Genomic DNA, 26012 nt, shown 5'->3' with positions numbered 1-26012 from the left:
TTTCCACACATCTATTCTACAAGTACAAGTTGATCTGTAAGAGTACCTCAAATAAGGTCATGGAGGCCAAGGCTGCATGTGAGAAAGCACTGGCTAAGAGAGCAAAGAATGGGGGACAAGGAATTTTTCATGTAAGTGAATACAATAAAGAAGAAAGCTAATCAGATTTGACCCTTGTGTACTGAGTAAGACAAAGTCTTAGATCCAGCTGACGTTGTCGATGAATTGAACAGGTATTGTGCATCTATCTTTACTGACGAAAGACCTTTCATGCTGAGAAGAGGTTGTGTGATTGAGGCTGAGACATATGAAATTAGTGATGTCGCAATTACAGATGACTGTTTATTAGAAAAACTTTTGAGCATAAAGGCAGGTAAGACTCCTGGAGTTGATGGCATATACCCTGTAGTTTTGAGGGAGAGGGAGTGCATTGAACCACTGAAGTTAATTATGAGGACATCTTTGGGGTGGGGGGGAAGATCCCTCTGGATTGGAGAAGTGCCAATGTTTTTTTTTTTTTTTTTTTTTAGTTGTTGGCGCATCGGCTTCTGTGGCCATAATGCACCTCCCAAAGTTTTTGCATTTTACTCTGATTCAAGCCAGAGGCAGGTTCGAACCCACGACCTTTGCGTTGCCAGGCAGGCACTTTACCCACCTGGCTATCCCGGTTGGCTCTTGTGCCAATGTATCACCAATACATAAAACCAGTTCTAAGAGTGAAGTTGGTAACTACAGATCAGTTATTCTTGACTTCAGTGGTATGAAAAATTTTAGAGGCAATGACTAAGAGTGCAATCCAGAGACATTTAGAAAGATATGGCATTTTGAAGGACACAAAACATGACTTTGTTATGGAGAAAATAGTGTTTAATTAACTTAGCAGGCTATTTTGACACAGTTACTCATCAGCTGGATTTAGGGAAGAGTTTCCACATAGTTTATTTGGATTTTAGCAAAGCATTTGACTTGGTCCCTCATGAGAGGTTATTATATAAGCTTGAACAGGTTGGCATTATTGGTAAGATTCTACGACGGATTGCTGGGTGGCTTCAGGGCAGAGAGTTGTGATTAATGGATATTCTTCAGATTGGTGTAATGTCAGGAGTGGGGTCCCTCAAGGATCTGTTCATGGACCACTGTTGTTTCTTATTTTCATAAATGACGACGATGAAGGGATAGAAAGGATGGATGTAAAAAGTTTCAGATGACGTAAAAATTAGCAGAGTCATTAATGAACGGTACCAAGCAAGTTACCCTTCAAGATGACTTGAAAAGACTTCAAAGATGGTCAGAGAAGTGTTTTAAAGCAGCTAAATACAAGGTCTTACACTTGAGGAATAGCAACCCACAAATAAATTACACATCTGGGAGTTACAATCTGGGCAGATATTAAGTTTTATGAACAGTGTAAACAGGCAGTCAGGAAAGCCCATGGTGTCCTAGAGATGATTTATTGAATGTTATACTGTAGAGATTAGAGATCATAATCCCACTGTACAAGGCAATTGTAAGACCATATTTGGAATATTCTGTTCATTGTCTTTTTTCAGATGAAAAAAGAACATTTAGCTTCTTGAAAGGCCAAATGAAGTGTGGAGGGAAGCAAATAATTTGCATTTTCATATCTACTTGGGTCTTTTTTTTTTTTTTTTGCCAGTGCAGCAAACACCCGTGGCTTCCTTACACTACATGTATTCTTGATTTATAGTATTCACAACGAAGACATTCATATGCTGAGATTGAAAAGGTGTGACTATATGAACAACGGCTCTTACTAGTGTTCAACAAAAAAAATTCTTTGAATTTGTTTCCTTTTTTAAAATAGGCAAACTTTACTAATTTTGGGTCGAGAAAAACAAATATGACTTCAGAAATTTTTTATTACCTCTAGTTTTTGAGATACAGTACTATTGTCTAAGAATAAAGTAATTTCAGCAGTGGTCAGAGTGAAAAGTAATATTAAAACAATCTCATATTTACATTTTCTTGATACAACGTAAATCACAGTTGTTTTCAATTAAAATGTAAAAAAACAAGAACACAAGGAAACTGCATAGGAACCGAAAGTACTTTCTCAAAATGTGGCCTATTAACAGCAGCGCCTTCTTTTCGCTTGTCACTTGTATGCCACTTCCGGGGCATCTCTTGTTACTATCCAACAGTAGTCAGCAAGCATAGAAGTGTTCCACCTACCTTGATATCTTCTTTCCATTGCTGAAATGTCTTGGTGGAATCGCTCACTGTGCTCGTCACTCACTGCATCACAGTTGTCAGGGAAGAAGTCCAGATGAGAGTCGAGTGTAATGCGGCTTTTCAGTGACATGTTGCAGCCTAATTGATACTTTTCTAGTAGGTTGTTCACAGTCTCAACATAGTTTAAAACACTTCTCTCCTCGTTTTCCCAGGTAGTCATGCACAACACTTTTAAAGGCTTCCCAAGCTGCATTTTCATTATCCTGGAGGACTTGCTCAAAGTTTTCATCCTTTAAAAGTTCACGAATTTGTGGACCAAGAAGGATTCCTTCCTTAACCTTAGCCTCACTCAACAGTGGAAATTGTTCTCTCAGGTACTTGAAAGCTTCTCCATCCTGGTTCATCCCCTTAACAAAGTTCTTTATGAGTCCCAGTTTGATGTGTAAAGGGGGTAGAAGAATTTTGCTTCGATCAACCAGAGGATTCTGCTGGTTGATCGAAGCAACCAGCAGAATCTGTATCCCGGGGGAAATTTTTTTCCCCCGGGATACAGATTTTCCCTTAGAGGCCAGACTTTTCTCTTGTGGCATGAGGACCTAGCCCGGCTGTCCCACTCACACAAGAAACAGCAGTACTTTGTGTATCCCAACTGCATGCCCAGCAGTATTGCAATCACCTTCAGGTCCCTACAGATCTGCCATTGGTGATCTTTGTACTTCATTGCTTCCAGAATTAATTTCATATTCTCATATGTCTCCTTCATGTGGACATTCATTTTTTTTTCATTTATTGAGTAAAGCAGCCCCTAGCCAAAAAAAATCTGGCAAATCCACCATACATATAGAAATATGTATAGTACAGTCTACAATTATTTATAATACAGTACTAAACAGATACTGTACTGTAAATAATTGTAAGTTTACAATACAGTACTAGATTGGTTTAATACAATTCACACCATTAACATAAGGGAAAAATTTTAATGTTATTCTTTTTCCAAACAATTCCCTCTGTTTTGCCATTTTTGTGAAGGAGCTCCCAAATCCTCTTCTTTTCGTTTCTCAAATCATTTAAAGTGTTAATTTCAATGCCCAGCAACTCTGATTTTATACCTCTTCTGAAATAAAAGGATAGGCTTCTAAACACTAACTGCAAATCAAGTGGAATTTGGCTAACACTTAAAACGCTTCTGTGGAAACCATTCTGCAGGTCATCACCACTTTGAGTAACATAACTCGATGTATAGAATAGAGCTTTCTGGTGTTGTTTACTTTGATTGCATGGCCAACCCAGATTGATGCACCATACATAACAATCGGCAGAAAAATGCAATCATATATCAAATGGAGTGCTTTCACCTTTATCCCCCATTCAACCCGTGTTATTCTTGAGATCACTGCAATAAATTTCTTCACTTTCTCTGATATATAATTAATATGGGATAAAGTTCCTTCGTGTGGACAGCATGGCCTAGAGGAATTGAAGGAAGAGAAATGCCATTGTGGAGCAAAACAGCTTTTAAACTTAGCTTTGATGAGTTTATGAATAGCCTCCAGTCCTGTGGGTTGTGCTATACATTCAAAGATGTCATCAAATCATTGACATCACAGCAGGCAAAAAGGTTTTTTTTCACTTTTAAAATATGGAGTCAAAGCATTCTGCCTACTCCTGTACATGGACACCTTGACATTTGGTGGCAGAAGATTCCACTGTGGAGCCTTGATCCCAGAAGCTCTACTTTATCTTTCAATAGATCTAGGTCTCGAATTAGATAACTTAGTTCACCTTGAGTGATTCTGTGTGACTCAGGTTCTGGCACAAAATCATGATCCTGCGACGTTGAAGGCTCAGGTTGACCTTCATTCCTCACACTGTCCCCATCTTCATCAGACCTCTTCTGGAGGGTGAGGTACAGGCAGACCATCCCCATGTACCACTAGTCGGATAGCTGATGGGATGTTGGGGTATTCCATAGTCCACTTCCTTTTTTTTTGACATGACATGACATGCTGAAGAGGAGGCACAATGCAGAAATAACAGTCATTTACATTTTAAGGCTCCTTCCAAATCACTGGGATGGAAAAAGGCATTGAGCGTCCTTTGTTATTCAACCATCCATGGAGATTTACAGCACATGTTGCAGCAAATATGAGGTGCCCAGGGGTTGTCTTCATTCCCTACCTTATAGCCAAATTAATGGTGACAGGCTGTCTTCACAAGTGGAGTCAATTGGCATTTCTGAGTGAAAAATGTCACATTACCACACACATAACAAAAATTGTCAATACTGGTAACATATTTACGTGACATCCTGGCTTTTAACGTAATTTTTGTCCATAAACCTGAAAAAAAAAAAAAAAAAAAAAACATCACTCATAACATCACTTGCAAGGTAAATGATACACAGAAATACAAATACACAAACAAAAAAAAAAAAAAAAACATGCCGTATCGGTTCCTGTTTCAGTGTTACCAACCTAGCTATTCTCTAGATTCCAAAATTCCCTAGTATTCATCAATATTCCCCTAAATCATAAGAGGGGCTATATCGTAGAACCAAGAACTAACTAAGAGTTTTAAATGGTATATTCGTTTTTCTCATGCTGAATTAAGAAGAACTGACTATTTTTAAGCCAGAAACATTTTTGGTGTTGACCAGAGTTATGTGAGCTACAGAGCTTGGCAAACAGGCACCTCAGATGGATTAGTAAATGAATGAAGGTGGAATTCCCACTGTTATAAAGAATTCCAGAAATTGGAGGCTATAAATTCAAATTACAGGGGTTGTGGTTTAAATTAGATTGTAGGAAGTTTTCTTTTAGCCAGCGAGCCATCGATCATTGGAACAAGTTTCCCTCGCATGTAGTTGAGGCTGACAGTTTGAATAATGTCAAAGGCCAAACGGAGTGTGGAGGGAAGCAAATAATTTGTATTTTCTTATCTACTTGGGTCTTTTTTTTTTTTCTGCCAGAGCAGCAAAAGCCTGTGGCTTCCTTGCACTACATGTATTCTTGATTTATAGTATTCACCACGAATACTATTAATATTACTATGTACTTAACAATGCTGCTTCCACAGCCACTTAAGTTAGGTAGCTCATGAGCAGCACATGTCTAAATGGTGATTAAAACTAAATTTCAGATGGGTATTGTTTTAGTGAAAAGATGATGGTTTCTAAGCAAAGCTGTAATGAAGTCATTCGAATCATCTTGGGTAAACAATAACCCTTTGTTGGGTGTGTACTTCCAGGTTGTGGAGGTACTGGAATTGTCATACTGTCATTGTGAGGGATTAGTGTCAATTTGTCTTTATTCTTTGCTAAGAGTCCAGTTACATTCATATTACAAAAGTAACAATCACCAATGTAGTCTTTTGGCTTCCTCCATATCATAGATAGGGCAAACAGCATTGACCTTTTCCTCTATTAGTCACACAATCCATTCAAACAAATAGATTCAAATTCTTGTCACCTAGAGGGGCAAGCTCTGAATATCTGTTGTGATTGTATACCATTGTGATTTAGTTAAGAAAGAGCTGCACGCACGCACACACGCACGCACACACACACGCACGCACGCACGCACACACACACACACACACACACACACACACACACACACACACACACACACACACACACACACACACACACACACACACACACACACACACACACACAGCAGTTGCTGGAGTGATTTTTACACTTTTGAGGCATGACAGCCTCAAATAGGTATAATAATTAAAGTAATAATTAAATTATGAAATAAATATATCTATAACAAGGATATAGATATATTCGAACAATTACATAAATATGAATATATAAACAATAATAAATTCTAGGGGGCACCACCCCTGCTCGCTTTGCTTGCCAACCACTGTGCGTTTTTCTACGTAATATGTAGAGGTATGATGGAGTAAGTCAAATCTTTTCTACGTAAAATACATCTGTTGAAATAAACTGATCGATATCTAATCTAATATATAAAAGAAAATAGAAAGTGTAAGAAAAAACTATAAAAAATAAAACTGTATGAATGTTAAATGAATGAAAGTTATTATTAATTGCATATTCTATCTTAGCCTCTTCACCAGCCAGACTGATGGCTATGCATGCCCTCAGGGGCCTCATGGTTATCCAAGCTGACACCATCTGAGATGCTGACATTGGCCATTAGGGTAATCCCCAGGCCAGCGTGGGACAGAACTGCAAAAAGCACAGTCCACCGTAGGAATCTCTTTCCCTACGTTCTTTTATTCCTACCACCTGGGGTGGTTGGGTCTCTTTCCCCCAATCCCCTTCCCCCCACCCTGTGTGGTCCCTACCCCCTTTTGCCTGGTGGCTCACCCCACCAACCAATTTCAACTCCTACCCTCTGGACCAAGATGAGCTGTTTGTTTGTTGTTTGGTTTTTAGGAGCATTAGCAACTAAGGCCATATTGCTCGGGGATGTGCGGTGGTCATTCCATGACCTTTCCGCATCCTCCGTATTTGGTGGTGACGGGCTCGAACCCCGGTCTAATCAAGAAGCGTGTGCTACGCACTGTTGCTCCTTCCCACCTGGCTACGAAGGCGCCCCAAGATGAGCATCCTGTACCAGGGGTCCCTTTACTGTCTCCCCATTTAAATCAGGCAAGTGCCTCAACACTGCCCCCCTCTGTTCTCTACCCCTTTTATCCCACTCTCTTTCTATCTCCCCATTATCTCCTCTCCAATAATTTTTTTTTTTTTTTTTTTGGGCTCTCCTTGGATGCTTAGGCTACCAGAAGGTTCACCCTGCCAGAGCTTTCTTCTCTCTTAATGTGTCCTGGCCCACTTCCCTGTGGCGGTGAGAGAAATTGGGGTTGTTAGTGGCTCTCCACAGTCCCCCCCCCAGGCTAAGTGGCCAGAGCAACAACACAATCCACACTTCACAAATATAATACTTCACAAAACACACACCCTGGCCTTATGCAGAGTATTGTATTCTACACAGAGTTGGGAGAGACCCCCAGTGCCACAAGACAAAAAAACACTATGTCACTGTGATTGACATCTAATCAGGAAATGACCTATGTAATTATTTACCTGTGCATTTGTAGTGTGCGGCATTTTCAAGGTCGAATAAATATCACTATGTAATTATTTACCTGCATTCACATAGGTCATTTAGGAAAAGGCCCTTTTCTTTGGGTTCCCATAATGCATGAGGAATATTGTTGCATCCGAAAGAGCAGGACTAAAACATTTAACTAAACTACAAATTATGGGATTCATTTAACTAACTAAACTACAAACTATATAAATATTTAAAATATTTACAAATTACTAAACTATTTGTACAAATATACAATATTCATTAACTAAGATGTTAGACAGCGAAGCACATGTACGAGGTTGGTGAACGTTATGTTCACAGCTGTCAGTTATTAATTGCATTTGTAGTGATGTAAATGCCTCGCTCTCTTCTCCCATTCACTCGAATAAATATTAGGAGGAAAACTTTTTAATGTATAGAGAGAAATAATAATCAAATTGATGTAGGTTGGCTGAATAGGTATGTGATATTGCAATCAGTCTCATCATGTCCATGTAATTGGTCTTAGCAAAAAAACTAGATGTGCTAGAAGAAAAGCGAAAACAGATTTGGAATCAGCATCCAAAGATTTAATCTAGTGCATATACTTTTTTTTTCCAATGAAAAATACATGTTGACTTGGTGTAATCTTTAATATAGGATAATTTAATGTAAAAGTAAAATAATAATGCTAATATTCCTTCATTTGTAAATATAATTACAAGGAAAGAGTTTTAGACTGGATTATAAGAAGTTTTCTTTATTATCTAAAATTTTAGGTACACGCTTCTAGGGTATCTACATGATAAATAACAATGTATCTGAAAAGACTGGTGTTCTTTTTATCATTATGTCCTTTTTTTCCAAGTTTCTCTCCTTTTTTAATATCCCTTCACCTTTGGTTATATTATGTTCAATAATGGCAGTATTAAGAATACCACATTCTATTGAAGGGTGCCACAGGGAGACTGTGCTTCTTAATGGTGTCCCATACCTATAGCCCCACCACGCATTTTCCCTCTCCCACGGAAGTCTAATCAGCAGATCTATAACTTCCTTCTTTGTAAGGATAATGAGTTAGAGTTATTCTTACAAAGAAGGACATTTTCTTTTAACTAACAAATTGTTAATTACTGGGATAAATTACATCCATGGGCAGCAGTTGAGGCTGACAGCTCAGAGAAATTCAAAGATCAGCTGGATTAGTATATGTGTGAAGAGAGAAACACAAGTATAGTTTATTTTTATTTGTCTATTTTATCTATTATTATTTGTTCAGCTAGTGTAGCAAAAAGCCTTCCAGCTTTTTGCTACAAGGAAGGCTACCTTACACCACCTGGAAGGTTTCCTTACACTATATGGCTAATACTATATATGAATTATAACCACCAGTGAAAGGGGGGTTTTACAGCTAGAAATTGTTATAAATATTGCAGTTTTGGAATTTTAACTCTAAAATGTTTATCTTAAAGATTATGCTTAACTTACTGAAAAGTAAGTTAATCATAATGAACCTATTCTTAACTTACTTTTTGGATTGCTTTTTCCACATTAGAATGGGGAAAAAGCAATCCAAAAATTTCATTCTTGTTTTTCAGCAGAGAAACAAGGTTTGAATGCAAATTTTGGAATATTTCAGACAACTGATAAAATGTCCAAGAAATCATATTCTCTGACAAGAAATTGATATATGGCTTAAAAAAAACAAAATTCTATTAATTAAAGGTAGAATATGCAGATTACTAATAATAGTTGATCTTAAGAAATAAAAATAAGAAACTGGCATTTTTTTGCTTATCCATCTGACTACCTAGTATTCTAAATTAATATAGGGTTTTATGAATGATGAGTAAGCACCTGACCAATCAGAGGCATAAAGAAGGGAGACAAAACAAAGGAACTAACTAAAATAAGAGGGTTATTGACAAACAGAAAATCTAGGCAAAGGAGTCAAAAATTTTTAACATTTAAAACATTTTTAAATGAGAGTATTGATTCCAAGATGACCCATAAGAATTTCACCTCTACTTTGGAATCAGAAGAACATTAAAGAAAACAATTTGAAAATCATATGGCAAGTCTGATGAAGAAAAACGTTTTCACTGTTTCTGTTTAAAATTAATCCATTATTCATGCATTTAAGCATCTGTCTGACCAAACCAAAGTCTGTACTCCTTTCACATTTCAAACAGTTCTGTGAATTTCCAAAGGATCTTTTTCTCAGGGACTGTTTATGCCACCAGAAAAACACTTGCCCTCTCACTGTTGCAACAACTGCTAATAATATTTCCAGAGCTGCACTTGCACTATATAAAACTATTATTTGTTGACAATCACTCATTTTTTTTATGAAAGGACTGAGAAACACTCTCTTATTATCAATTCACCTGCTTCATAAGGATTAACATTTAACATAACTGTTTTACAACTGCAGCATAAGCAAGCACAACTGTATTGAGCACTTGAGCAACCTAAATCTAAACTGTAAAGCCAATCTGGGAACTTTGTCATATCTTGTATACATAGTAATAAAATAAAATATTGAAATTCCAAATAAAATAATCTAAATTTTATTATGTATATAAAGTGCTTAGCATCATAATACACAGCCATTTCTGAATAAACAGAAAATTTTTAAGGTGGCATCGTTTTAGGTTATATCTCATATTGTGAATACCTTCACAACGAGTTGCCATGATATTGCACTACTTCGAATAAGTAACGCTTCACCTAAGGAGAAGACTAATGTTACATATATTGTGGAGTTATACTTCATAACTGTTTTTGCCATCATTGCATCACTTGGGTACCTACCCACTCACTGAAGAAGGGCCAAATAGCCCTGAAACAGTGCTGTCTGGGTGGTGGTACCTATCTGAGAATAAGTAACATTAGTCTTCTCCTTAGGTGAAGCGTTACTTATTCGAAGTAGTGCAATATCATGGCAACTCGTTGTGAAGGTATTCACAATATGAGATATAACCTAAAACGATGCCACCTTAAAAATTTTCTGTTTATTCAGAAATGGCTGTGTATTATGATGCTAAGCACTTTATATACATAGTCTAAATTTGTTCGCAGCTTGAGGCTCTAGCCCTAAATGCGCCTTAGTCTAAATTTTATTTTAATTGCTTATAATGTACACATTATATTTCATTTTTATATTATAGTAATATTTACAGTACTGGCTATTTATTTTATTTCATTATACTTAGAGAATGCAAGAATATTTTATTGACTTAATTGGTTTCTTTGTAATGTCAAGCAAGCTGTATTATGATTTTACAATATAACATGACAAATTTACATTGGTTTGTAAAGTTCCTACACAAATTTGAGCAAGAAAGAATATATAATACACTAGGAGTGTCACATAATAACTTAGTGCTACAATGGTTTTTGATGCAAAAAAAAAAAAAAATAAATAAAAATAATAATAATATAAAATTCCACTATATATGGTGTGGTCAAATAATAAGGAATAAAGGTTACATCTATTTTATTCCTTCAACTTCAATTTTCTGGAACAACCTTCATATGTATTTCCTGAAAATTATAAGAAAGAAAATTTACAGAAGTTCAATTATGTCAACAAGTATCCTCTTTCATCTTCTCGCCCTTTAACCCATGCACAGTACTAAGTACTATAGGTTTTAATACCTCTCATGTTTGGGGTTTTCATTAAAAAAAAAAAAAAATCTGATGCACACTGATCAAAGTAGTTGATTTGCCAAGAAATCTTTCTCAGACAACATGCATAAGGGGCATAAATTAAAAAAAAAAAAAGGATGGTTTAAGGACAAATGTATGAAAATTTGCTTTCAGCCAGAGTGACTGATTACTGGACAATTTGAATAAATTTAAGTTATACAAATTATTTGGGGGAACAGCAAGATGAGGTGGGGTACATTTTTTGGCTGTATAAATTTGCTTCCTTACCATTACTGATACTAATCCCCAACACACTATTCTGATAAATTTGCCAGTATAAGGAAAAAACATCCAAGAATACATCAATGTGCATTGAATAATCAATTTTAAAATGTTATACAAGCATTGCATAATGTTATATATTGAGAGAAGTTGAATGTGACTAAGTGCCAGCACCCAACTGGTTGACTACTGGGAGATTTGGTACCATGAAATGAAGGCTGAAATTTAACAAAGGATGGCTTTGAGAATGAAATCAGATGAGATAATCCTGAACAAACAACATGCCATTTTATGAATATGTAGTTTGCATTTATATTGAAACCTAAATCAGAAGCTTAAAATTATTTGTTTATTAATCTTAAATTTGTAGTAGTTGAAGTTAATAATCTACTCACTAGCAATCAAAAGTAAATTACTATGGTAAATGAGTACGTGGGCATGCATACATAATAATACTATGAGGATGACATAAATGGAGAGAATGACAAATTCAGTATTATTTTAGTTTTTTGTTACTTTAAATGATGATGGTTTGTATTGCATATACAAAATGCATATATTTTGAAGGTTATTTGCTGTTCTGCATGGTGAAAAACTAGAATTTAAGTTAGTATTGGGTGATAAATTTACAGAAAATTCTTGCTATTGAGAGGATTCAAAATCAAATCTTTTCATTTAACAGAGAAAGCCACACTAAAATTGATAGTGATAATCAACATGGAGGGAGGGAGGGGGGTGGGGGAGAGAGAGAGAGAGAGAGAGAGAGAGAGAGCTGCAAAAATAAAAGTAATATGTGTGAGTATACACATGTAAACATGCATATATAAATACTTACTGAGTACAATTTGTTAGAAACTTCAAGACAAAGTCAAACAACATTTAAAATGGTTTCATTAAAAATACTTCAAACAAAGCCAAAAATTAAATTCTGGATGCATTAAAAATTATTAGTTATGTAATGTTAGTAAATTATATAGGATATTTCAATTAAAAGGCACTGCTGTTTATTTCACTTATTTTTTGGTTTAGTCTTTTAACTTTTTAGGTTGTGTCATCTGGATTTTTTTTGTTGTATTTGGGCTGAAATTTTTGAATTGTATGTTAAAATTGGACTAAGTATTACAATTTAGATTTTGTGATTTCTATATTTAAATTTTACCTAATCAACAGTGTTTCCTCAATGAGAAAGCTGTTGCCCCTCTTTTTGGTTTATTCTGCAAAAGTCATCATGTACTTCTGAACTAAACATAAAACAATTTTATTTGATAATAAAAACAATACAAACACAACAGTTTTACATGATGTTTGCTCTTCAGTACATGAGCTTAACTTTGAACAGCCGACTTCAAATGCAGTTATGAGCAAATTCTCCTAAGGCTACAACTGTCCCCACCAAAATTAAATCAATTTATGTTTGTGTTAAAAGGTACACCAATAATGTTTTCAGACTAAATCAAGGATATGGAACAACTTTCTCAATGAGGAAAAAAGCAATTGGTCAGGCAAAATGTACACTTAAAGCTCGAAATCTAAATGCATACTTACTGCAATTTTAACAATGAATTGAAAAATTTCAGCCCAATTATGAAAAAGATAGTTTAAATCTAAAAATAAGATATAGATCTCAGGGCCTTTTAACAGAAACATCTTATATTGTTCACTTATTCTATGCTAAATGTTAAAAAACATTACCATTTTCATGCAGAAAAGTAGTTGCTTGATTAAGTTCAGCCATATCTCTAAATGCAATATTGAATCTCTGTTGCATTTCATGCATCACCAACATCCTAAAAAAAAAAATCCAAGGAGAGATAACTGATTTTTTCAGTTTATATACATATATAATACACAAAAACTAATCCATATCTAGTCAGAAAAAAATCGTTCATCAGTAAACTTAGCCAATCCTTCTCATTTTAATCTCCATCTTCCCTTTTATGAACTAATTTAAAAATATGTAGATTAAAATATCACATTTTATACCCAGTCTTACATGGGATCAAAATTAAGTGATAAAACATATTAAGTTCATAACATCAAATTTACGCGGGTCAAGATACATAATTATTATATATTTTGTGGGTAAAAAACTAGAAAGAAGCATGCTGAAACTATTTGCACTGTGATTTCAGGCCCTACATCACAGTTGTACCATCTACAGGTATAGAAGTATCAAACAGGATGACAATCTGTTCATCACTAACCCATCTTGCTGCTAAATTTATGTTTGGGTCGTGTAGTTCTTAAAACAGCAAACGGTTCACAAGTTGGTTCAAAAGCTACAACAGAATTGATTTTGAGCTAGTAAACCACATACCTGTCATCTGAATAGTTTAGCATAAGGATACATAAATACTCTTTTTAAATGACCATGGTTCAAGCCATTTGACTGCTAAATACAGTGTATTTCTTGTACTCTCTCTCTCTCTCTCTCTCTCTCTCTCTCTCTCTCTCTCTCTCTCTCTCTCTCTCTCTCTCTCTCATGAACTACTGTGTGGCTGTTTTGGAATATAAACAGAAATTTTATTTATTTATTCTGTCCAATTCTTTAAAAAGCTTTTTCAGAAAAGTTCTGCAAATGTGGAAAAGAATGAAATACCACAGGAAAAAACTCCTGGGAGTCCAAAATAAAATTTGTGAAAAACAGAAGCATGGTAATTTTATATTAATTGTAATTTTATAAAAATCCATAAAATACAAGGGTGATCATTTAATTCATGGACTGGTGCAAAATTTTATGTTTATCATGTGAACTTTCCATAACTGCGGCTAGAGATGCTCCCCTCAATCACTACTGAGCAGATTCTGTGTGTTCTTGTCGTGTACCAGTACTTGTTGAGCTATTGTTGCGTGAAGAGAGTTTTTTTAGCTGTGTGTCACTGACGATCATTTTGAAGCAAGTATCACGTCGGATGTATATATTGAACGGCGATATGTGATTTGTTATTGTGTCAGATGGGGCTTAAATGCATCAGAAACAATTAAATAGATGAATGACATGTATGGTAATGAGTGTCTTGTTAAGACGGCCATATTCCAGTGTGACTGAACTTTCTGGTGTGAAGTGGTTTCTCCATCAAGATAATGCCAGGTCCCATAAGGCTAATATTGTGCAGGCAGTGTTCACTGTCATAGGTGCCGAGATTCTGCTACATCCCCCTTGTTCACCAGATTTAGCCCCATATGATTTCTTCCCGTTTCCTTCAAAAGGAAAAAGGAAGAAATCACATGGGGCTTTCCACATCTGAAGAAAGCTCTGAAAGGCAAGCATTTCACATCCGACACAATGATGCTGGCAGAGCCACAATGGATACACTTCGCAGTCTTTCGAAAAACGGCTCGCAAGAAGCATTTAATGCATGGGTACAACAGTGGCAAAAGTGTGTAAAGTTCAAGGGAGAGTATTTCAAGAAGGGGAAATCCACAGAAGATTCGGATGATGACAATTAAGATAGGATATTGCACCAGTTCCACAAATTAAATTATAACCCCTTGTACATGCAATTCCCAATCAATTACTAAAGAAGGCTGTCAGTAATAACAAAAATGCAGGAAGCACTGCTAATAAAATTAAAGTTAGAACTGAACTGCCCTTTTTTATGCTAACTTTACAGAATATAAAACTTCATCATCCCCTTATTCATCACAGATGTTTGGGAAATGTTAAAACATGAATTCATCAAGTATGTTGACCCACAACACTATTTGTACTGTACTTCATCCAGAGACTTATTTGTTAAATGGCTTACTGTGATATAAATGAGACCACAGGGTTTTTTTTTTTTTTTTTGTTTGTTTGCATTTTGAGACACTAAGTCCATTGACATTCAATGACAATATAACGTTTCTAATTTTTATCCTTTATATCCCACAGCATGATAATTCAGTTGTGAAACTTGCCACAAACAATTATTACATCTATATAAATTAAGTAAATTTTATAATGACTTCATCATTCCATTGTAACAATTTAAAAGGGTACAACAATGCATTTTATGCAACTAAATAATGATATACCAATTTAAATGAAAATGAATTATATCTGAAGCATAAATAAATTGTGAAGGGCTGTTAAAAGCTACTTAAGTGTTTACAATGGTTAAATTATTGGATAACGCTCAGGTGAAATGTTTACAATAGTTAAATTATTGGATAACACTCAGGTGAAATCAAGACTCCTTTCTTGACTCGCGTAAACTTGAACTAAGAGACATCCATTTATCAAAGCAGGAACACCACTTCTTGAGATTTGTAATTAGTATAAAACAGAGCTATGATGCTCAATACATTTTATGTTGTATATCAATATTTGTATTTGGAAAATTAAATGCACTAGGCATAATCCTTATGGGTTTTGATAATTAACTATATAATATCGGTGTAAATACACCATAGTTAACCCATAGATTTGAGCTACGATTGTAGCGTAGAAGGCATCGTTTTAATTGTATCTCATAATGTGGTTGCCTTCACAACAAGATAGCTACTATTCAATTACTTCAAATAAATAATGCTTCTCTAGTAGAGAAGACTACTGTTATTTATTTTCAGCGTACCACCACCCAGACGATCGTTTCGAAGCTTTTTGGCTTCGTCATCAGTGGGCGGGTAGGGAATACAACAAGCCATCTCAGTTGCGAAGTTATATCCACATTATGAGAGATGCCCGAAGGGTGTGGTGGTAATGTATTTGGAAAATTAAATGCACTAGGCATAATCCTTATGGGTTTTGATAATGAACTATATAATATCGGTGTAAATACACCATAGTTAACCCATAGATTTGAGCTACGATTGTAGCGTAGAAGGCATCGTTTTAATTGTATCTCATAATGTGGTTGCCTTCACAACAATATAGCTACTATTGAATTACTTCAAATAAATAACGCTTCTCTAGTAGAGAAGACTACTGTTATTTATTTTCAGCGTACCACCACCCAGACGATCGTTTCGAAGCTTCTTGGCTTCGTCATCAGTGGGCGGGTTAACTATGGTGTATTTACACCGATATTATATAGTTAATTATCAAAACCCATAAGGACTATGCCTAGTGCATTTAATTTTCCAAATACATTACCACGACACCCTTCGGGCATCTCTCATAATGTGGATATATCTTCGCAACTGAGATGGCTTGTTGTATTACCTACCCGCCTACTGATGACGAAGCCAAAAAGCTTCGAAACGATCATCTGGGTGGTGGTACGCTGAAAATAAATAACAGTAGTCTTCTCTACTAGAGAAGCGTTATTTATTTGAAGTAATTCAATAGTAGCTATCTTGTTGTGAAGGCAACCACATTATGTGATACAATTAAAACGATGCCTTCTACGCTACAATCGTAGCTCAAATCTATGGGTTAACTATGGTGTATTTACACCGATATTATATAATCTATATTTGTAGAAGAATAAGAGAAATTTACCTCAATATGATACGTACAACACTTCATAATGACACTCTCCAGCAAATAAATTAAAATAAAATTAAAGATAAATTTTCTGTTTATATTGCAGGATGGCCTTTTGTTATAATGTTACATTTAAAAAGGAGGACACATAGGACCAGAAAAGTTTAAAAGATAGACAATACAAGAAATTACAATATTTGGCAGTCACAAGAGCTTGAACCATTGTAAGTCAAAATTGTATGATACTGCACCTTCAACAACGCTGACCACTCAGCTATGTAAGGCCCTACATCAAATTATCATGTTTGTAAACAAGACTGATGCAGCTTATTTCATCCATTGTTAATTTTGTTTATTTTCATATTTTGCATTTTTTATTAAAATTGTTAATTTTCATATTTTGCATTTAGTGTTGCTTTGATATGCCGGCAATAAATAATTTATCACTTATAATTAACTTAGCATATAGTATTATTGTGGATTATTGTGTGCCACACAGCAAAATGGAAGACAGAATAAATAATGACAAGTTTAATACTAATTGCAAAACACACATATATTAAATACATACAAAAGCTTTCGGTTATTATGGTAACCTTCATCAGTCAAACTAACAGTTAAGAGTGTGGAACATGAGGGCGTGTAAAGCCAGCAGTAGTAGTAGCAGTAGTAGTAGTGGCATGTGATGCAAGAAAGCATGTGTATGAGCTTATGCAGCATCAGCCAAAGGGAAAAAAAAAAAAAAAAATCACACCATTCCTTCCAAAAGCCTGTCCAGTTCTTCCTTAAATTTATTCAAGCTATCAACTTCCACAACGACAGATGGAAGTTTGTTCCAGCAATTAACCACCCGCTGGCTAAAGGCAAATTTCCGCACATCTATTCTACATCTGCCTTTTCTTAATTTGAAGTTATGCCCCCTTAGGTTCGTAATCTGAACAAGTGGAAGGATCCCATCAGAATTCAGCGTGCTCAACCCATTCAAGGCCTTATAACCTCAATCAGATCATCGCGCAGGTGCCTAGTCTCCAGCCACTGCAATTTGAAGAACTTAAGCCGCTCTTGGTAAGAGGATCGCTTCATTCCCCTCACCAATCTTGTTGGCCTTCTCTGTAATCGCTCAAGTAAATCTACATCCTTCCTAAAATGAGTACTCCAGACCTGTACGCAGTACTCAAGGCGTGGCCTGACCATTGCCTTATACAGAGGGATAATCACCTCCTTTTTCCTGCTAGCAAAATTCCTATATATCATTGACAAAACCCCATGATCTGCCCTGACAGCCTGTCTGCTTTGCTCAGAAAACTTCATATCTGACTGCACAATCACTCCCAGGTCTTTTTCATTTTCTACCAGCTTAAGTGTAGTACCACATAGTTGGTACGTTTCTCTGGGGTTACTTCTACCCATATGCAGTACTTTGCATTTGTCAAGGTTAAACTTCAGTTGCCACTTCTTAGCCCATCTGCCCAAATTATCTAGATTCTGTTGCAGTAGCACACTGCCATTACTGACATCAACAACCCTGCCAACCTTTGTATCATCTGCAAACTTCGACATTAAGCCTGATATACCTTCATCAATATCATTGATAAATATACAAAACAACAGTGGACCCAACACCGAACCCTGTGGGACTTCACTAATAACATTAGTCCCCAAAGAGCAGCACCCATTGATTACCACCCTCTGTCTTCTCCCACTTAACCATCCTTTTATCCATTGTAGCAACTTATCCTTAATACCATTCTGCTCCAATTTGTACAATAGTCTTTCATGCGCAACAGCATCAAAAGCTTTCCTGAAATCCAAATATATGATATCAAAATTATTTTTTGCATCCAGTTCCTTTGTAACCATATCATAATATCCTATCAAATTTGTCAGACAAGACTTTCCCTTAACAAACCCATGCTGTGTCTGAATTATTGCTGCAGTCTTGTCTAGATGATCCTGCAATGCATCTTTAACCAGTGGCACCATTATTTTACCTGGAACAGAAGTTAAACTAACTGGTCTGTAATTACTCGTGTAACCCTTCGATCTCCCTTTGTGAATTGGGGATACATTTGCACATCTACAGTCCGTGGGAACCTCCCCTGAGTCCAAGGATGCTCTCATAATTATGGCTAAGGGTTTGCTTAGTTGCTTTGCCGCCTCCTTTAATATAACTGGATAGATCCCATCCACCCCAGGTGCTTTTCTTATGTTTAACTTCAACAATTTCTCCTCCACTTTGCTCTCAGTTATTACAAAATCATTAAGCACTCTGCCACAATTTGATAACCTTCTGCCATTTTCAATCCTTAATAATTCCTCATGTGTGAATGTAGATGCAAAATACTCATTCAGTTTGTTTGCTTTCTGAGCAGGATCATCAACAGTCGAACCATCAATGTCAAGTGGACCAATCAGATTCATCCCCTTCCTTTTAGAGTTTATTTATATAAGTAAAGAAATCCTTGCTGTTTTTCTTAGTATCTTTTGCCAAGGATTTCTCATAATCTGCCTTCGCCTGCCTAACCTCCTTTGTGACCTGATTACAGACTAGCTTATATCTGCCATAGGCTTCTGAATCGCTTGATAATTTATATGCATCCCATGCATTTTTCTTCTCTGTTACGAGTCTCATTAGTTCATTTGATAACCATTTAGTCCTAAACCTTGAACAATATTTCTTAATAGGTATGAAACTTTTAGTAGCATCAATGACTAATTCCTTAAATGCTTCCCACTTTGAATTTACTGTTGGTAACATGGTCAGTTTATCCCACTGTACAGAATTTAAAAACTTTCTGAGACCACTGTCATGTATATGAAACAGATTTGGTTAATTGTTTGATGTTGAAGCCTGTCGCTGTGACATATGTGAAAGTTGCCAACATTTGTCATTCATCAAAATGGTTACTTCAATAATAGGGTGCACACAACATCCACTGCTTCTGTTGACTGAGGTATTATAATGACTCTGATTAGTATAATAAAGAACTGTACAGGGAAAGAGAGTGGGCCACTAAATCAGAGACTTTTATAATGGGGATTTTAATTTCCCGGATAATGACTGGAATTTGTGCATTGGTTACTCACACACTAGCAAGGCTTTTGTGGATTTATTGGATGATTGCTTTCTACATCAGCATCTTCGGGAGGCAACTAGAGGGAGTAATACTCAATGATCAGATTATCAGTAGTGATTTTTCATGCATTAAGAATCCGCAAATAAAGGAACCACTAGGTGGCAGTGATCACAGTGTGCTCAAGTGGAATTTACTCAGAGGTAACTACCATCAGGGGGAAATGGAAGGGTTTTTGCTTTCGTAAAGGCTATTATGGAGGTCTGAGACAATATTCAAATTCTATACAGTGGGATCAACTGATGATGTTACCAACAGCAAATTCAAAATGGGAAGCATTAAAAGAAGTAATCTTTGAAGCTACTAGGCATTTTGTTCCCACTAATAAATACTGTTCAAGGTTTAGGCCTAAATGAATGTCAGATGAACTAATGAGACATGTAGCAGAGAAGAAAAATGCATTGGATATATATAAATTAATGGGTGATATGGAAGCCTATGATAGATATAAGCTGGTCTATAACCAAGTCACAAAGGAGATTGGGCAGGCGAAGGCAGATTATGAGAAATTGTTGGCAAAGGATGCAAAGAAAAACAGCAAGAGTTCTTTACCTATGTAAATTCTAGAAGTAAAGGAATGAATCAGATTGGTCCACTGGATATTGATGGTTCAATTGTTGATGATCCTACTCAGGTGGCTAGCAAACTAAATGAGTACAGTAAACCCCCGCTATTTGCGGTTTCGCGTATTCGCGATCGCAGATTTAATATAAAATGAAACCTAAAAAAATGTGAATTTTAAAGCGCCGTGAATATTTTCCGCCATAAAAAACATGGGCGTGGCTAAAATTATATATCCCGGTCAAAACAGCGGTCAGTAGGTGGGGGGTGAGGGGTGACGAAATCGCGAGCGTGGATGTTTCTCGCTAAACCTTGTTCAGTATGTGTTATGCGTTTGTCATGGAAGGTTTTCGTCGTTTGCTTTTAATTTATATGTTTATAAATTGAATAAATTTATCAATTTATAAATTGATATGCTTACAAAAATGATAAATCTACCATTTTGCAGTGTAAAACAGACTTTTTCGAGTGTGTTAACGGAAGAAAGTTACTTTATTGTGGACAAGTTCTTTCTAACCCCTACAAAAATATGGCTACGAATAAAAAGAGAAATGTGAAAGTATCAAAGAAGGTGATGACATTAGCGAATAAAATTGAGTTATTAGACAAAATTTCTAATGGTGAAAGTGTCTCCTCAGTGGCAAAACATTATAAAATCAATGAGTCAATGGTACGATCAATCAAAAAATCGGAAGAAAAAATCCACCCTAGTGTCTGTGAAAACGCGCTAATTGCTTCAAAAATTTGCTCTGTAACTCGTGATGTTAAATTCGAAAAAATGGAAAAAGCTTTAAATCTGTGGATAGAAGACCGATCCCAAAATAAAATTCCGTTAAGTTCACTCATCATTTGCGAAAAGGCAAAACTCCTCTATCAACACTTTAGCGAAACTGGTGATAGCACTGGCGGGATGTTTTTTTTTGCTAACAAGCAAAGGCGCTGGTTTGAAAGATTTGTTTGAAATTTCTAATAAATATTAAATTTAATATTATACTGTTTCTTATTTTCATTTCGATGCCATATGCTTGCATTTCACTATGTACTGTCTATGTACATAGTCATATTATGAAGGTACATATAATACATACATAGACAAAATTTTAGACTAGTTTTTCTTATATATTTCATACTTTGGAATGGAACCCCTTTATTACTATGGGAGCCATAACTCAGTATTCGCGTTTTCGGTATTTGCGACATTTCTCAGGAACGTAACCCCCGCGAATAGCGGGGGTTTACTGTATTTTGCATCTACATTCACACATGAGGAGTTATTCAGGGAGGGGAATGCCAGAGATGAATTAAACTCTGGCAGTGAGCTACACGACCTTGTAATAACTGAGAGGAAAGTGGTTGTTGTTTGGTTTTTAGGAGCATTAGCAACTAAGGCCATATTGATCCGGGAATATGCGGTGGTCATTCCCTGACCTTTCCGCATCCTCCGTATTTGGTGGTGATGGGCTTGAACCCCGGTCTAATCAAGAAGTGTGTGCTACACACTGTTGCTCCTTCTCACCTGGCTACGGAGGCGCTTGAGGAAAGTGGATTATAAATTGTTGAAGATAAACATAAAAAAGGCACCCGGGATGGATGGGATCTATCCAGTTATATTAAAGGAGGCAGCAAAGGAAGTAAGCAAACCTTTAGCCATAATTATGAGAGCTTCTTTGGACTCAGGGGAGGTACCCATGGGCTGGAGATGTGTAAATGTGACCCCAATCACAAAGGAGGATCAAAGGGCGACACAAGTAATTATAAACCTGTTAGTTTAACTTCTGTTCCAGGGAAATTAATGGAGGCACCAGTTAAAGAAACACTGCAGGATCATCAAGACAAGACTTGTTATATCTCGAACACAGGATGGTTTTGTTAAGGGGAAGTCTTGTCTGACCAATTTGATTGGATACTATGATGTGGTCACAAAGGAACTGGATGCAGCAAATAACTTTGATATCATATATTTGGATCTTAGAAAGGCTTTTGATACTGTTGCACATGGAAGACTGCTGCACAAATTGGAATGGTGTGGCATTGGAGGCAAATTGCTGCTATGGATAAAGGGACGGTTGAGTGGGAGAAGATAGAGTGGTAATCAATGGACACTGTGCTTCGTAGACTAATGTTATTAGTGGAGTTCCCTCAGGTTTCAGTGCTGGGTCCATTGTTGTTTTCTGTATTTATAAATGATGTTGATGATGGTATATCAGGCTTAATGTCCAAGTTTGCAGATGATATGAAGGTTGGCAGAGTTGTTAAGGACACTAATGACAGTACTTTTTTTGTTAGTTGTTGGTGCTTCAGCATCTGTGGCCATAAGGCACCTCCAAAAGTTTTTGCATTTTACTCTGACCCAAGTCCGAGGCGGAATTCGAACCTGTGACTTTGGTTTGCCAGACAGGCACTTTACCCACCTGGCTAGCCCGGTCGGCAATGACAGTACGCTGCTGCAACAGGATCCAGAAAAGTTGAGCAGATGGGCTGAGAGGTGGCAAATGAAGTTTAACATTGACAAATGTAAAGTGCTACATATGGGAAGCAGTAACCCCAGAGTAATGTATCAACTCTGTGGTACTAGACTGACAGTGGTAGAGAATGGGATAATTGTGCAGGCAGATATGAAGTTTTCTAAGCAATGTAGACAGTCTGCAAGAGTAGCTCATGGTGTCTTGTCAATGATATACAGGAATTTTTCTAGCAGGGATAAGGAGGTGATTATCCGCTTGTATAAGGCAATGGTCAGGCCACACCTTGAGTACTGTATATAGGTCTGGAGGCCTCATTTTAAGAAGAATGTAGAGCTGTTGGAACGAGTACAGAGTAGGGCAACAAGATTAGTGACTGGAATGAAAGGTTGCTCTTACGAAGAAAGGCTTAAGTTTTGCAGATTACTGTCTGGAGACTAGGCACCTGCGAGGTGATCTGATTGAGGTTTATAAAGCCTTGACTGGTTTGAGCATGCGCAATGCTGATGGGATTCTTCCTCTTGCTCTGAATAATCACCTGAGAGGGCATAAATTCAAATTAAGGAAAGACAATTATAGGATAGATGTGCGGAAGTTTGCCTTTAGACAGCCGGTAGTTGAGTCGTGGAACAGACTTTCATCTTTTGTTGTGGAAGTTAATAGCCTAAATAAATTTAATGCTGAGCTGGACAGGTATTTGGAATGAACGGAGGGTTGAAATGGGAGTGGTTCTTTTTTTTTTTTTTTTTTTTTTTGGCTGATGATGCATAAGCTTACTCTCTTACATCTTATGCCTCTACTAATGCAAAATGGATGGCTCTTTTGTGTTCCGAAAGAATTTTGCAGAGCTGTCTCCCAGTTTCCCCGATGTAGCAGTTAGTGGTGCAGTCACAGCAAGAGTTGCGGTAGAGTAGACCACTTTGTAGTAAGGTGGAACCAGTGTTTTCACTCTAGAGATGAGGGATCGCAACTTTCTGCTTGGGAGCTGTATACATTTTTTCCCATGTGATTTTAGCACTAGAAACCTGTTGTGATAGGTTTGGGTAGTATGGGATAAAGGCGCTCGCGGTTGAGTAATTGTCTTGGATGTTCCTGTTGGTAACTATGTGGTCGTGTCTGTAGGTCACACCTGTCAAGGATACTGGTGGGATAGCCACACTTCGCAAGATCCGCCCTGACTTTAGTAATCACAGTGCGTCTCTCATCTACAGAACTAGACTGGTCCAGGCACAGGTTAACAAGGTCCGTGCAGTGCCAAGAAGATGGCTGTGTGCGTGTGCTGACCGAAAGGTGGTAAATTGGCCAGCACACATTGGTTTATGGTAGACAGTTGTCTTCGAGCACGTGCCCTCGCGTCAGACAAGAGTGTCTAAGTATGGTAGGATATTGTACAATTCTAGTTCGATGCTGAATTTTATGAAAGGCGACAGAGAATTGAGGTGGTGTAAGAGCCGGTCACCCGAATCTCTGGGGATAATCACAAACACATCATCTACATAGCGACACCAAAAGATGATGGGATCTGGTACATTGGTAAATGCACGACCCTCTAAGTCATGACGATATTTGTCATGACTGAACTAACTGGGGAACCCATGGCTGTGCCGATCATCCGTTGGTAAATGGAGTCGTTGAACCTAATTGCACCACCTGTTAAGCACAGGCTGAGGGCGGTGGCAATATATCATCTGGCATTAGTTCGGTCCTGCTGCAAAGGGTTTGGTCGTTATCCAAGAGTTCCTTTGCACATGTGATGGCAAGTTCCACTGGGATGGAGGTGAAAAGTGATGCTACATCAAATGATGCCATGATTTGATCTTCTGAGATGGAGAGGGTTCAGATCTGTTCTATAAATTCACTACTGTTGGAGACGGTGTTGGTGGTCTTGCCTACTAGGGGAAAAAGGAGCCCTGAGCACACTTTTCCAACTCATAACTTGGTGAGCCACAACAGGAGACAATGGGTCTTAACGGTATATCTTCTTTGTGAACTTTTGGTAGTCCGTAAAATTGCGGAATCTGGCAGCCAGAAGTACGGTGGCGACTACGTGTGGATTCTGTTATTTTCTTCTGTGATATTGCAATCAATCTTATCTTATCATGTCCATGTAATTAGTAAATGTAAAATTTAAAATCCATGTAAAATCTAAACCATCTGTTGACAAGGATATTTACTTTCAACTCACATCATTCCAAGGCTTTGATGGGAGGAACGGCTAAGGGTTGGTAAACAGAAGTGTCCTGCAAGAGCAACAGGGCTTTCGTCTCGTAATCTGTGCAATTCAATATGACTGTTCGATGTCCTTTATCCGCCAGTAGGATGACAATGGATGAGACTTGTTTCAATGCTTCAAGGGCAGAGATTCGTTTGTGGTTGAGACTGGAAGAAGCGAGGTGAGCATGATGTAAAATTGCTGCAGTTTTCCGGCAAATTGTGTTTGCCACTACTTCTTAAGAGAATGTGTTAAAGCATTGAAACCAGACTCATCCATCGTCATTCTACCAGTGGATAAAGGACGTTGAACAGTCGTATTGAATCACACAGATTATTAGACAAAAGCCCTGTTGCTCCTGCAGAACACTTCTGTTTACCAACCCTTAACCGTTCCTCCCATCAAAGCCTTGGAACAATGGGAGTTGAAAGTAAACATCCTTGTCGACGGTTGGTTTAAAAAGAAGAAAATAATGGAATCCACACACACACAGTCATCTCCGTGCTTCAACTGGGGAAACACCCACAGGTTCCCCAGTTAGTTCCCCAGTTAGTTCAGTCACGGCAAATATCGCGATGGAAGAATCAGAGGGTTGTACATTTACGAATGTACCAGATCCCATCACCTTTTGGTGTCGCTATGTGGATGATGTTTTTGTGGTTATCCACAGAGATTCGGGCGACTGGCTCTTAGGCCAACTCAATTCTTTGTCACCTTTCAAAAAATTCAGCATCAAACTAGAATCAGACAATACCCTACCATACTTAGACACCCTTGTCCGACACAAAGGCACACGCTTGAAGACAACTGTCTACCATATACAAACTTTTGGTCAACAAACGTGCGCAGCCATCTTCTTGGCACTGCACGGACCTTGTTAACCCGTGCCTGGACCCACTCTAGTTCTGTAGATGAGAGGCGCACAGAGATTGCTAAAGTCAAGGCAGATCTTGCGAGGCGTGGCTATCCCACCATGTACCGTTGACAGACAGGTGTGACCTACAGACACATGAACACGTAGCGACCAACATGACATCCAAGGTAATGACT

General features: G+C 37.2%; 1 protein-coding gene across 1 annotated transcript in view; it reads right to left on the bottom strand.

Moving 5' to 3' along the window:
• Positions 1 to 26012, bottom strand: part of Lrrk (Leucine-rich repeat kinase) — a 431475-nt gene that overhangs the window by 189509 nt on the left and 215954 nt on the right. The window contains exon 17 of the mRNA XM_090380151.1: positions 12876 to 12970. Within this exon, the coding sequence (XP_090236277.1) occupies positions 12876 to 12970 (95 nt within the window). The remainder of the gene's footprint in view (positions 1 to 12875; positions 12971 to 26012) is intronic.

The sequence above is a fragment of the Mastigoproctus giganteus genome, chromosome 8 (genome assembly GCF_048544385.1).
Source record: "Mastigoproctus giganteus isolate SK-2022 chromosome 8, ASM4854438v1, whole genome shotgun sequence".
NCBI lineage: Eukaryota > Metazoa > Arthropoda > Arachnida > Uropygi > Thelyphonidae > Mastigoproctus > Mastigoproctus giganteus.
Note: the sequence above shows the minus strand (reverse complement) of the source record. Positions and strands in the feature narration are given on the sequence as shown.